This window comes from Pipistrellus kuhlii, unplaced genomic scaffold, assembly GCF_014108245.1.
Source record: "Pipistrellus kuhlii isolate mPipKuh1 unplaced genomic scaffold, mPipKuh1.p scaffold_m20_p_41, whole genome shotgun sequence".
Classification (NCBI taxonomy): Eukaryota; Metazoa; Chordata; class Mammalia; order Chiroptera; family Vespertilionidae; genus Pipistrellus; species Pipistrellus kuhlii.
In genome coordinates this window covers 208,945-221,103 of record NW_023425542.1, presented here as the reverse complement: position 1 = coordinate 221,103, position 12,159 = coordinate 208,945, and the positions used below count along the sequence as shown (strand labels likewise).

At 38.2% G+C, this 12,159-nt stretch overlaps 1 protein-coding gene across 1 annotated transcript in view; it reads left to right on the top strand.

Annotated features, from left to right (window-relative positions):
• CATSPERB (cation channel sperm associated auxiliary subunit beta) overlaps window positions 1-12,159 on the top strand; it is a 78,491-nt gene that overhangs the window by 60,270 nt on the left and 6,062 nt on the right. The window contains exons 19-23 of the mRNA XM_036411622.2: window positions 2,039-2,178; window positions 4,204-4,401; window positions 5,248-5,358; window positions 9,534-9,644; window positions 11,448-11,583. Of these exons, the coding sequence (XP_036267515.1) occupies window positions 2,039-2,178; window positions 4,204-4,401; window positions 5,248-5,358; window positions 9,534-9,644; window positions 11,448-11,583 (696 nt within the window). The remainder of the gene's footprint in view (window positions 1-2,038; window positions 2,179-4,203; window positions 4,402-5,247; window positions 5,359-9,533; window positions 9,645-11,447; window positions 11,584-12,159) is intronic.

Here is a 12,159-nt window from a genome sequence, read left to right as displayed (position 1 = left end):
TTTGAGTATGATGAATGAGTATGATGACCTGCAAATATTGTGAGAATAAACAAGTCATCTTTTCTGTCAAAGAACAGTTTAGGCAGCTGCCCTTTTGGACTGCATGACTTGGCAGCCACCATGTTGTCTGCATGACTTGCAGCTCCCCTAGGGCCGCCATCTTGAAATGGCAAAGGTCAACCCCTTCCTTTGAATTAGCCAATCATGAAAGATTGTAAGCCAGCTCCAGTCAAGAGTAAGGGACAGGCCAAGACTGGTTTGGCTCAGTGGATAAAGCGTCTGCCTGGGACTGAAAGGTCCCAGGTTTGATTCCAGTCAAAGGGCATGTACCTTGGTTGCGGGCACATCCCCAGTAGGGGGTGTGCAAGAGGCAGCTGATCGGTGACTCTCTCTCATTGATGTTTCTAACTCTATCCCTCTCTCTTCCTCTCTGTAAAAAATCAATAAAATATATATTTTTTTAAAAAAGAGTAAGGGACAGGTCATGTAAGACAGGATCAAAAAGCTGAGCGGACCCCCCACTCAGTGTGCACATGCTTCCAGACCATGTGTGCGTATTCTCCTACAGGAGTAAAGATATTTGCTTGCTTCCTGGCTCCCAAGTATGCTTTGTGTTCTTCCAGGACCCCTGAATTTGGGGGCTCACCTTATTTATAACAGTATGATGTTAGCTATGGGCTTGAATATGATGTCATCTATGGGTCTGCCATATATGGCCTTTATTGTGTTGAGGTATATTCATTATATATCTAATTTGTTGAGATTTTTTTTAATCATGAATGAATGTTGGATTTTGCCAAATGCTTTTTCTGTATCTGTTGATGTGATCAACAATTTTTATTCTTCACTCTGCTAACATGGTAAATCACATTCAAGACCCCAAGTGGCCAACACAATTTTGAGAAAGAACAAAGCTAGAAGCATCACACTTTCTGATTTCTAACTTTATTACAAAACTATGTTAATGAAAACATACTTACTTTAAAACAGACAACCAATGGAATAGAATAGAGAGCCCAGAAATAAACCCATGCATGTCTACTCACCTACTCTTTGACAATGGAGCCAAGAATGTACAATAGGGAAATAATCTCTTTATTAAATTGTGTTGCACTTGCTTCACTGGACCCATACATCACTCACAAAAATGGACTAAAATGGATTAAAGACTAAATGTAAATCTGGAAAGCATAACATTCCTAGAAGAAAACTAAGAAGAGAATCTCTTTGACATTGGTCTTGTTAATGATTTCTTTTAAAATGACACCCAAAGCACAGGCAATAAAAGCAAAAGTAAATAAGTGGGACTACATCAAACTAAAAAGCTTCTGCACAGAAAAAAAAAAAATTCAACAGAATGAAAAGGCAATCTATGGAATGGGGAAAACATTTGCAAACCATGTACCTGATAAGGAGTTAATATCTTAAAAATATGCTGAACTCTTATCATTGAATAACAAACAAAAAATAATAATTCAATTAAATGGACAAAGAGCCTGAATATAGACATTTCCCCAAAGAATTCACAAATAGGCAACATGAAAAGGTGTTCAACATTGCTAACCATCACAGAAATGCAAATCAAAACCACAATGAGATATCATCTCACAGATGTTACAGTGACTGTTATCTAAAAGACAAGATAACAAACGTTGCTGAGAATGTGGAGAGAAGTAGGAATGTAACATGGTTGGGCCACTATGGGAAGCATTAAAAATAGAACTACCATATGATTTGGTAATCTCTACCCTTCAGTTTCTCTATTAAGTTATCCAGAGTGACCAGTACTAATCAAACGACCTTTACATGCAGAACCTGGCTGACAACTAAGGGGTTGAGCAGAGCAATATTTTTGTGAGAAATGTGGAGAAAATATTTGCTGAGTTAAATTTTTCCAATAACTATTAAAGTTAACTCTATATTAACTGTATTCACAGCCACTATGCAGTCTTCATAACAGATTCTGTAGTAGCCAATTATTATTAAATTGTTTAAAACGTTTATGATTTAATATTAACCATTAGCTTTGTTTCTATAGGTGCTCGTACACTTGAAGCACCACTACTGAAAGTAATTGTTGGAAATCCAAATTTGTTGGATATTACAGCTAAAGGCTCTTTTGACAATACTGATAGATTCTTAATGGAAATTTCTGCAGCTAGCACAGTTTTGCATCAAGTAAGATTTTCTTTAATTACAGAGAAATCATTAATTATAGAAAATTTAGCATGTAAGCTAAGGAAAAGAAGAGTTAGGGTTAGGTTTAAAAAGAGTGAGCTCTGGAAAAGACTATTTGAATTAGATCTCATTTCTAGTACTTTCTACGTGAACTCGAGAAGGTTACTTTGCTGTGGGTTAAGTGTCCTTATCTATAAAATGGAGAAGATAACAATAATACCTACCTCATAATGTTGTTTTGAGAATTAAACATGATGATTCAAGTAGGGTATCTAAAACAGGAAATGTTCCATCACTTTGAGCCTACAGTATTTTTCCCTAAAATTGGGAGAGCATTATATATACACTTTAGAAAATTTGCTTCTACCACTTAACTATATTTTAATCCTTCAGTCAATAAATTCTTTTCTGCATATTCTAAAGCTTTTTTTTTATCATGAAAACATTAACATGTAGATAAAAGTAGAATTTCCATGTATCTTTTAAACTCAAATCAGTCAAGATTTTGCTTGTTTTGTTTTATCATCCCTGTCTAATTTTTTGTTTAGATTCTGACATTTATAAACAAATAGCAAACATTATGTCATTTCTCTCCTACTATGCTTCAATATACATCTCTAAAAATCTGTGTATTATCCCTCAGTGCCATTATCATCCCTAAAACTTTTATAACTGAATTTTTGTCTTACAACTTACAAGTCCTATAAAACTCAATCTATAATCAAATTTCCCCAATTCTCTCAAAAAATTTTATAGTTGGTTTGTTTAAATTGAGATCCAAACAAGATCCACATAGTATATAATTAGTTTATCCCTTAAGTCTTTTTTAGTTGAAAAATACTATTCCATTTCCTTCCCCTGCCACTGAATTTGTAGAAACTGGGTCAGACATATTATAGAATGCCCAACATTCTGGCTTTTTCTGTTTGCTTCCTTGTCTCTTATTTAACTTGTGCTTCCCTGCCATCCCCAAATTTTCTTTAATGGTATAATTATGTTTACATCTGGTTCAACGCGTTGGGGCAAAAATTCATTAAAAATACATCAATTTTAATGGCTATAGAATGTGGGAATAGAAGCAAAACGACTACTACCAAAGTTTACTATACCACTGGCATTATTAGTATCTCTACATTCTTAAAATTCCAAAAATATTGTAAATTTCAAAGAGAATTTATCAAATTTTATTGAATGTTTAATATTGTTCCAGGTTCAAATATACTTATTGTGCATAAATTCCTACTAAAAGCAGATCTGTGTGAAATACAGTTTTTGCTAAGTGAATAAATGTTTTTTTTTTTCCAAATTGTGTCCCAATCTGAATTATTTTATTCATATCATCAAAGCAAATAAATATCCAGGTGCCCCTCAGTGACTGGGGAAGCCCCATCAATGTGAGTTGGATGTGACTGTGCTGTTTCTTTAGGAAGGCCTTCCTGACCCTTGCTCATTTCCAAAAGTTGTCCATATCCAATTCGATTGAAATGTTTTTCTTCCAGGAAAACAATGTGTTTTCTGTTACGATTTATTCTGACACAGATCTTTTTGTCAAACTTATCACTCTATTTCTGTTTTGTTTTGTTTCCTTTTCTATTACTTTTCTTTTGGTTACTATGTTATTTTGCTAGGGCTACCATAATAAAATACAACAGACTGAGTGGCTTACACAACACAAATTTGTTTTCTCACGGGTCTAGAGGCTAGAAGCCCAAGTCCAAGGTGTCAGCAGGGCTGGTTTCTTCTAAGGTCCCTTTACTCGCCTTTTTCCTGTGTCTTCACATCCTCTTCTCCGTGTGTGTATCTCCGTCCAAATCTCCTTTTGGTATAAGGACACCCATCACATGGAATAGGGACCTATGCTATTGACCTCATTTTAGCTCTGGTACCTCTCTCAGGGGCCTGTCTCCAAATGCAGTCACGTTCTGAGATGTGAGCTGTTAAGATATCAGCATATGAACTTTGAGTGGGCACATGCATCCTGTAACAGTTACTTTAAATAACCTTCATTTCTTTGGATATTTCCAGGGTTCAACTTCACTGGCACTTATTATCTGGGGAGCATCCACTGACTGCTTCGTTACAACATTTATACCTACATTGAAAAGCAGCTGTAGTTATCTCAAGTCTTTACACCACATTCCTAGCACAGTTATCCCAATGGAAAACTGGATCAGTGGAAGCTACTTGGACAGTCAGGATTTTAATATGATCAAAACTTTGCCGGTAAAAAAATATATATATACACACACACTAGAAAAACCTAAGCAGGTTGTTTTAAGAGTACCACTAAGGTATTACTTTTGTGTGATTGGCTAGCCATTCAGTCTTAGCATTCTTTTCTTAAGGTGCTCAGAACATCCCAGTTATTGCTCAGTCCTCATGTCATTTTAAGGATATGATTATTATTAATTTCTAAAATGTAAAAACTTTCAGAAATAATTATTTTTCTTGCTACATTAGTTTCATCATTATTAACATCATTTCTGTATATTAATAGTGGCATAATCTTAGGATTTTGCAAAATGTGAAGTTTTTTGCCCTTATTTTGACCCACCTTGAGTGTGTGTGTGTGTGTGTGTGTGTGTGTGTGTGTGTAATATATATGCCCCATTTCAATGTAGTAACAATTTTAATTTTTGCCTTGTCAGAATCTGTGACTCTTTTTTAAAATATAAATGATTACTCTGCTAACTAGCTTACTAATTATAGTTTTTGTGACAAAAAAAAAGCAAATAACTAAACTTGAAGAATTATTTACTATATATGTCATTATGACTTTTTATAAGATGTTTAAACTATTTTTCATTGACTTAATGGCCACTGTTTAGGGTACTAAAAAGTTTTTTACTTATTTACAAGATTCACATTATAATGCCATGGACTAGGGTTGTTGAAATTCCAGAAAATACTGAATTGGGAGTGGAGGATAAACAGAAATTTACTTTAATACCTGGAACTAAAAGCAAAATATTTGCTTTGAATGCTTTTCTGGAAAGTTAAGATATATAAGTTGAGGACATAGTAAATAATGAGTTCTATATTTTCTTTTTGTTTAATAATCACCTGCAGATAAACTACAGGCCTCCATCTAATATGGGAGTTGCCATTCCACTTGCAGATAATTTTTATAATGTAGATCCTAGCAAACCCATACCAAGAAATCTATTTCACAAGTCAAAGGTAAGTAATTTTTTTATAACTAAGCTAGAGGCCCAATGCAAAACTCGTGCCCAGGGTGGGAGGTGTCTCTCAGCCCAGCCTGCACCCTCTCCAATCTGAGACCACTTGAGGGATGTTCAACTGCCTGTTTATATCTGATCCCAGTGGCAGTTGGACATCCCTCTCACAATCCAGGACTGCTGGCTCCCAACTGCTTGCCTGCCTGTCTTCCTGATTGCCCCTAACTGCTTCTGCCTGCCAGCCTGATCACCTCCTAACTACTCCCATGCCAGCCTGATTGATGTCTAACTGCTCCTCTGCCAGCCTGTTTGCCCCAACTTCCCTCCTCTACCGGCCTGGTCACCCCTAATTGCCCTCCCCTGCAGGGTTGATGGCCTCCAACTGCCCTCCCTTGTAGACCTGGTCCCTCTCAACTGCCCTCCCTTGCAGGCCTAGTGCCTCCCTACTGCCCTCCTCTGCTGGCCATCTTGTGGTGGCCATCTTGTGTCCACATAGGGGCAGGATCTTTGACCACATGGGGGCAGCCATCTTGTGTGTTGGAGTGATGGTCAATCTGCATATTACTCTTTTACTAGATAGGATAGAGGCCTAGTGCATGGGTGGGGACCCAAGAAAAGGCCCTGGTATCTGAAATTTATTTACCTTCTACAATTAAAACTTTGTAGCCTGGAGCAAAGCCAAGCCTCCTGCTTGCTCCATGGCTGCAGCCATTTCTGTATGGATTTGTTTACCTTCTATAATGGCTGCCACCATTTTTCTTGGGATTTATCTTCTATAACCAAAGCTTCATATCCTTGAGTGAAGGCCTAGGCCGGCCAGGGTGTGTGGAAAGCTAGGCTTCCTCTATTGCTGTGGAAACCCAAGCCTCTCAACCGCTCTCTGTGGCTGTAGCCATCTTGGTTGGGGTTAATTTGCATACTCACTCTGATTGGCTGGTGGGCGTGGCTTGTGGGTATAGCAGAGTGGTGGTTGATTTGCATATTACTCTTTTTCTAAGTAGACTAGTATTTATTTGAATTAAAAAAATCATTGAGTAAAATTACAGTTGTACATAGCTACAGGGATTAAATGAAAAGGTGCATTTAGTACAATGCTCCATCTGCTCTTGATGGTGATGATAATGATGATGATGGTAGTGATGCTGCTGCTGCTCATGATGATAGTGGTGTTGATGGTGGTGGTGATAGTGATGATGATGATGGTAATGGTGGTGGTGATGGTGATGAAGGTGCTGATTCATGGTGCTAGAGGTGATGATAGTGGTGATAATGATGGTAATGATTATGATTAATACTATTACTATGGCTACCCGCTTCTCCTACTACTACTTTAGTTCCTCTCGTTTTACTGCTACTTCTGGATATGGTTTTAGAATCAAGGACTCTAAAGAGGTCAGAGAAAAAAATAGATTTTTTAAACACACACATACCTACACAACAACCCTGCCTTATGTAGTTTACTTTTTTATGGAATATATCAATAGTAAATAAAATATGTAAAATTGTGATAAGTACAAAGAGGAAAAATAAGGCAGAGGGGTGGGGATGGGTAATAGTGGGGATGGGAATTACAACTCTAAATAGAGTGGTTAAGGAGGGCTTCACATGACAGTAACATTTAAGCAAAAACCTAAGAACAGTGACAGAGTATGCCGTGTCATATCTAGCCAAAGAGCATTCCAGACAGACGAATTGTTTGAAACAGCAAATGCCCAGAGTTGGAAATATGCCTGACATACTTGAAGAACAAAGAGCATTCCAGGATGAGGAGGCCAGTGTGGCGAGAGCAGATCGACCTTGAAGAAACTGGGTCATATATAATACCAAGGCCAAATCACGGAGGACTTTATAAATCATTGAAGGAACCTGCTTTTTACTCTGTGAGATGGGAGGACAACAGGCTTTTAACAAAAGAAGCCATTTTATGTCATTGTGTGTGTGTGTGTGTGTGTGAGAGAGAGAGAGAGAGAGAGAGAGAGAGAGAGAGAGAGTTCATAAATGAATATGAATGTCTGTACACATAAATAGGCAAGTAGGTGCATTTTTCTAGAGAGAGATTCCACCGGCATCTATAAAATTTCCTCAAGAAGCTACCCTATAATGTACTTTTCCTCTATTCTCTACCTAGTTCTCTCCACACTCTGGAGAGACAGGGTGCTGCTGGGCTGTTTTCCAGGCAGAACCTCTCCAAGAGTTTAAATGTGCCTCTGTTGGGACAAGCACTCTCCTCTGCTTATGGACACCATGCTTTTCCCTGTGCTGGAGATGCAAGATGGGCCTGGGGCTCTTTTCACTTGAGAAAAGATGTTTTCATCCCATTGATCCCATTTGAAATCCTAGTGGGAGCCAAGAGAGGGGTCAGGGGTGAAGACTCCTATTTTGTTCTCTTCCATATCTTTAGTACCAAGAACAGTGCCCAGCATGGGAAATGCTTGCAAATTGTTGAACAAACTAATAATACACATTTACATTCATACTGTTACACGCACATATGACATGAGGAGGTTGACTTCTTACTGAATCTTAGATTTCAAGATAGTCTCTACTCCAGAGAATGAGCAACTATAATACCTAGTTCTTCACTTCCAGTTTCTCACATTGATTCTAGTAAACCTGGTGTCACTGAAGTCAAGCCTCCTCTATTGAAAGATGATCTTACTATAGTTACATGGGAATCCTTAGGGGTTTTTCAGGTTCTGGCAGGGGAGAGTTGAATAAGAAATGTATTTAATGTACACTTAAGTAGATGAGAGTTTTTTATGCATCTTTTTAAATTCAACAAATGCTAATTTCAGCATTTCCAGTGTTCTCAGGTGCTGTGCAGACATGCTCTGAGGACACAGCAATGAACATGATAAGCGTGATACCTTTATGGATCTACACTGTAATGGGGGAAAGCAGGCATTAAAGAAAAAGTTACACAAACTGAATAGCATGATCCAGTGCAGTGTTTGTGAACAGCATGGCCCTGCAGAACTGGAACCAGGATCACTTGGGAATGTTTCTAAAAACACAGCTTTCTTGCCGAAACCGGTTTGGCTCAATGGATAGAGCATCGGCTTGGGGACTGGAGGGTCCCGGGTTCGATTCCGGTCAAGGGCATGTACCTTGGTGCGGGCACATCCCCAGTAGGGGGTGTGCAAGAGGCAGCTGATCGATGACTCTCTCTCATCGATGTTTCTAACTCTCTATCTCTCTCCTCTCTGTACAAAATCAATAAAATATATTTTTAAAAAATAAAAATAAAAACACAGCTTTCTCATTCTCACCACAAAGCTGATTCAGAAACCCTGGGCTGTAAGTCCTGAAATCTGAATTTTTTTTAAAATAAAATCTCCCAGTTGATCTTTACCCTAAAGTTTAAGACAGACATGTAGCAGAGAAACACAAAACACACGATATGACTGTGGGCCAAGGATGCCTCACCTAGTCTACGGGAGCCAGGCTGAAGATGCGAGGAAAAGATGAGGAGGAGTGCAGAGGGTAAAGGGCAGACAGAGAGCATTCCGGAGTGAGGCAACACCACAAAGAGTTGGGAAGGGCTCAGTGACTTTACTCAACAGTATTAGTTGAAAGTTGAATAAAAACTATTATACCATGAGATACCGTTTCACACCCATTAGGAAAGTGATCACAATTTATTACTGGCAAGCAGCTGAGTGATACTTGGAATCAAATTACAAAGCGGGTCTCATTCTCGGTTCTTACAAGTGTATTTCTTGTAGCACATGATCTCACACATCTAGGGGAAATAATGAGCATCATAAACTGATGAACAAAAATAGACCCAGAGACAGGGAAGCATTGATCAGACCATCAAACCTCAGAGGGTAGGCAGGGGAGGGTGGGGCAAAGAGGGAGAGATCAACCAAAGGACTTGTATGCATGCATATAAGCCTAACCAGTGGTCACGGACAACAGGGTGTGGGGGCATGTGTAGGGAGGGTTTTGGGGTAGAAATGGGGGGATGAGGACAATTATGTGATACCATAATCAATAAAAAAATAAAATAATTACAAAGCGGAGAGACAACATTCAGAAAGACTTATTACTATTGGACTTTTCTCAGGGACTTTATTTATTCAAGGGACAAATATTTATTGAAGATTTACTCAGTTTGTAGAAATCCTGCCACAGGGGGGGAAAAAAGTCAATCTTTATTTAATTTATTTGCAGAAATCTGGTAAATTCAAACAGTGTGCTAATAAATCTACTCGGGAGCAGTGTAATTGCACAACTTACCAGAAGTTTTCATACTCTGTTACTTTCTCAGATTGCAGAGAAAAGGTAAGGTCATTTTTAATTACCTGAAAACAGAATGCTGTCATATTACTTAGATTTTTTGAAATGTGCGTTTTGGTTACATATGAAAACTATGACATAGAAATAATGTCATCTTATGATATAGATCTAAATGTGATACAGAGATAAAAAGATCTGGATTTAATTGTCCTCACACAAGTTAATTAACATCACCTGTAAAATGGAATAATACTGGCACTGCCCTGTCCATTTCACAGGTTCTTATAGAAATACCCATTCATATCTACATGAAAACAATTTGTAACCTATCAAACATCCCATCCACTGCATTATGGCGAACATTGATTCATTCAAAAATATTTAGTATATCAGGTCTTGGATAATAGAAGTTGAAACCCTTATTGTCAAGAAGTTCAGTCTGGTAGTAGTAACAAAATACATCCTCTATAATAAAAGGCTAATATGCAAATCTACCAAACAGCAGAACCACTGGTTGTTATGATACACACTGACCACGAGAGGACAGACACTCAACGCAGGAGCTGCCCCCTGGTAATCAGTGTGCTCCTACAGGAGGAGCACCACTCAGCCAGAAACTGGGCTCACAGCTGGCGAGCACAGCAGCAGTGGTGGGAGCCTCCCCCGCCTCCACGACAGCGCTAAGGATGTCTAAAGACAGCTTAGGCAGAGTGGGCCTAAGCCATCAGTTGGATATCCCCCAAGGGCTCCTGGACTGCAAGAGGGCTCAGGCTGGGCTGAGAGACTCCCTCAAGTGTACAAATTTCATGCACCAGACCTCTATTGACAGTATAAGATGTTGGTGAAGAAGATGGGTTGTCTCAAATATTTCCTTCTGTTAGTCTCAAAGCATTCAAAGATGTATCAAGTTCATGTTGATGTTTGCATTAGCCAAGTTCAGTGTGCACTTGGTAGTGCTTTCAAGTAGATATATTTCAAATGTCTTGTAAGACTATATATACTACAATCCTAAGTGATTTATCTTTACATGTAATAAGATATATAGGATAATATTAAGTGATTTATCTCAATAATTGGCATAGGGTTAAAGGCAATAAATTATGAGGGTTGTTGTTTCATACTTCTACAATTCCCCTTTCCTGAATTATAATAATATTTCTCAAGCATTTACTATTTATTAAACACTGCTCTGAGCTGTCACCATGATTTCATTTGAAGAACAGCAAAGCCAGGTAATTTGCCAAAGGTCACGTGGTTCATATGTGATGGAGTTAGATTTGAACTCTGACTCCAGAGCCTGAATAAATAAAATCCCCAAGAAAGGAGGAAAAGTCCAATAATAGTAAGTCTTTCTGAATTTTGTGCCCTTGTTTTGTAAGCTGCTTACCAGTAACAAATGGTGATAGCTACCCTAATAAGTATGAAACGGTGTCTCCTGGTGGTTCTGAGTTGCCTTCCCTCATAACTAATAATGTTGAGTACAGTTACTGAGCCCTTCCCCATCTCTGCCCTGTGTGCATGGTATTTGACTGACAGGGAGAGAGGTATGAGGGAGCCAGACAGTATCCAGGCCATGCAGTGGCTTATGGGGTCTATGTTAGTCAAAAAAAAGTTTATATATCATCATAGTCAAGTCCTGTGAAAAAGGCCCAGAGAAAGTTATGAATTTTGTTAGCACGATGTTTGCAAATTACTTTTGGAGTTCACATTGACTTTGCTGTATATAAGAAGCCCATTTCATTTAGAGTAGCTTAACTCTTGAGGATGTAGCTATGCTTTCTTTACCAGGAAATCAAATTAGTATTGAATTTTCCAAATTTACATTCATTCTTGGCATTTGTCTTTTAGGTTCCTCGTTTTAAGTTTCCCGTTATGCATTATCCAATTTCTTTGGAAATTCACAATGATTATGGAAATATCCCAGTGGAAACACCATATCTGGTTACTGTGGTGGAAGTGAATGGGAGGAAACTCTGGGAAATCAGTAGGGTTTGCTTCTTTTCTAAAACTATTTTATCTTATATGTGGTGTTGTTATTACCTAGATAAGTGGTTACAAAAATTTCACAAAAGACAGCCAGGAGATCTTCAGAAAAGAATTTGAATTGTAGCCGAAACCGGCTTAGCTCAGTGGATAGAGCGTCGATCTGTGGACTGAAAGGGCCCAGGTTCGATTCCGGTCAAAGGCATATAGTACGTTGGTTGCGGGCACATCCCCGGTAGTGGGTGTGCAGGAGGCAGCTGGTCGATGTTTCTCTCTCATCGACATTTCTAGCTCTCTATTCCCTCCCTTCCTCCCTGTGGAAAATCAATAATATATATTGATTATATATATATATATATATATATATATATATATATATATATATATATATATAAAGAATTTGAATTGGTTCACTCATTGCTATTCATTCTACTGCTACTGTCTTCCACTTATTTCATCATCGCTTCCAGTGACCTGGGCTCTTTGGCATAAAAGCATTTTTGAAGAATTTAAATGTGGAATATTTGAACTCTCTTCTGTAGATATGTAGCAAAAATGATTGATTGGATTTCTACTA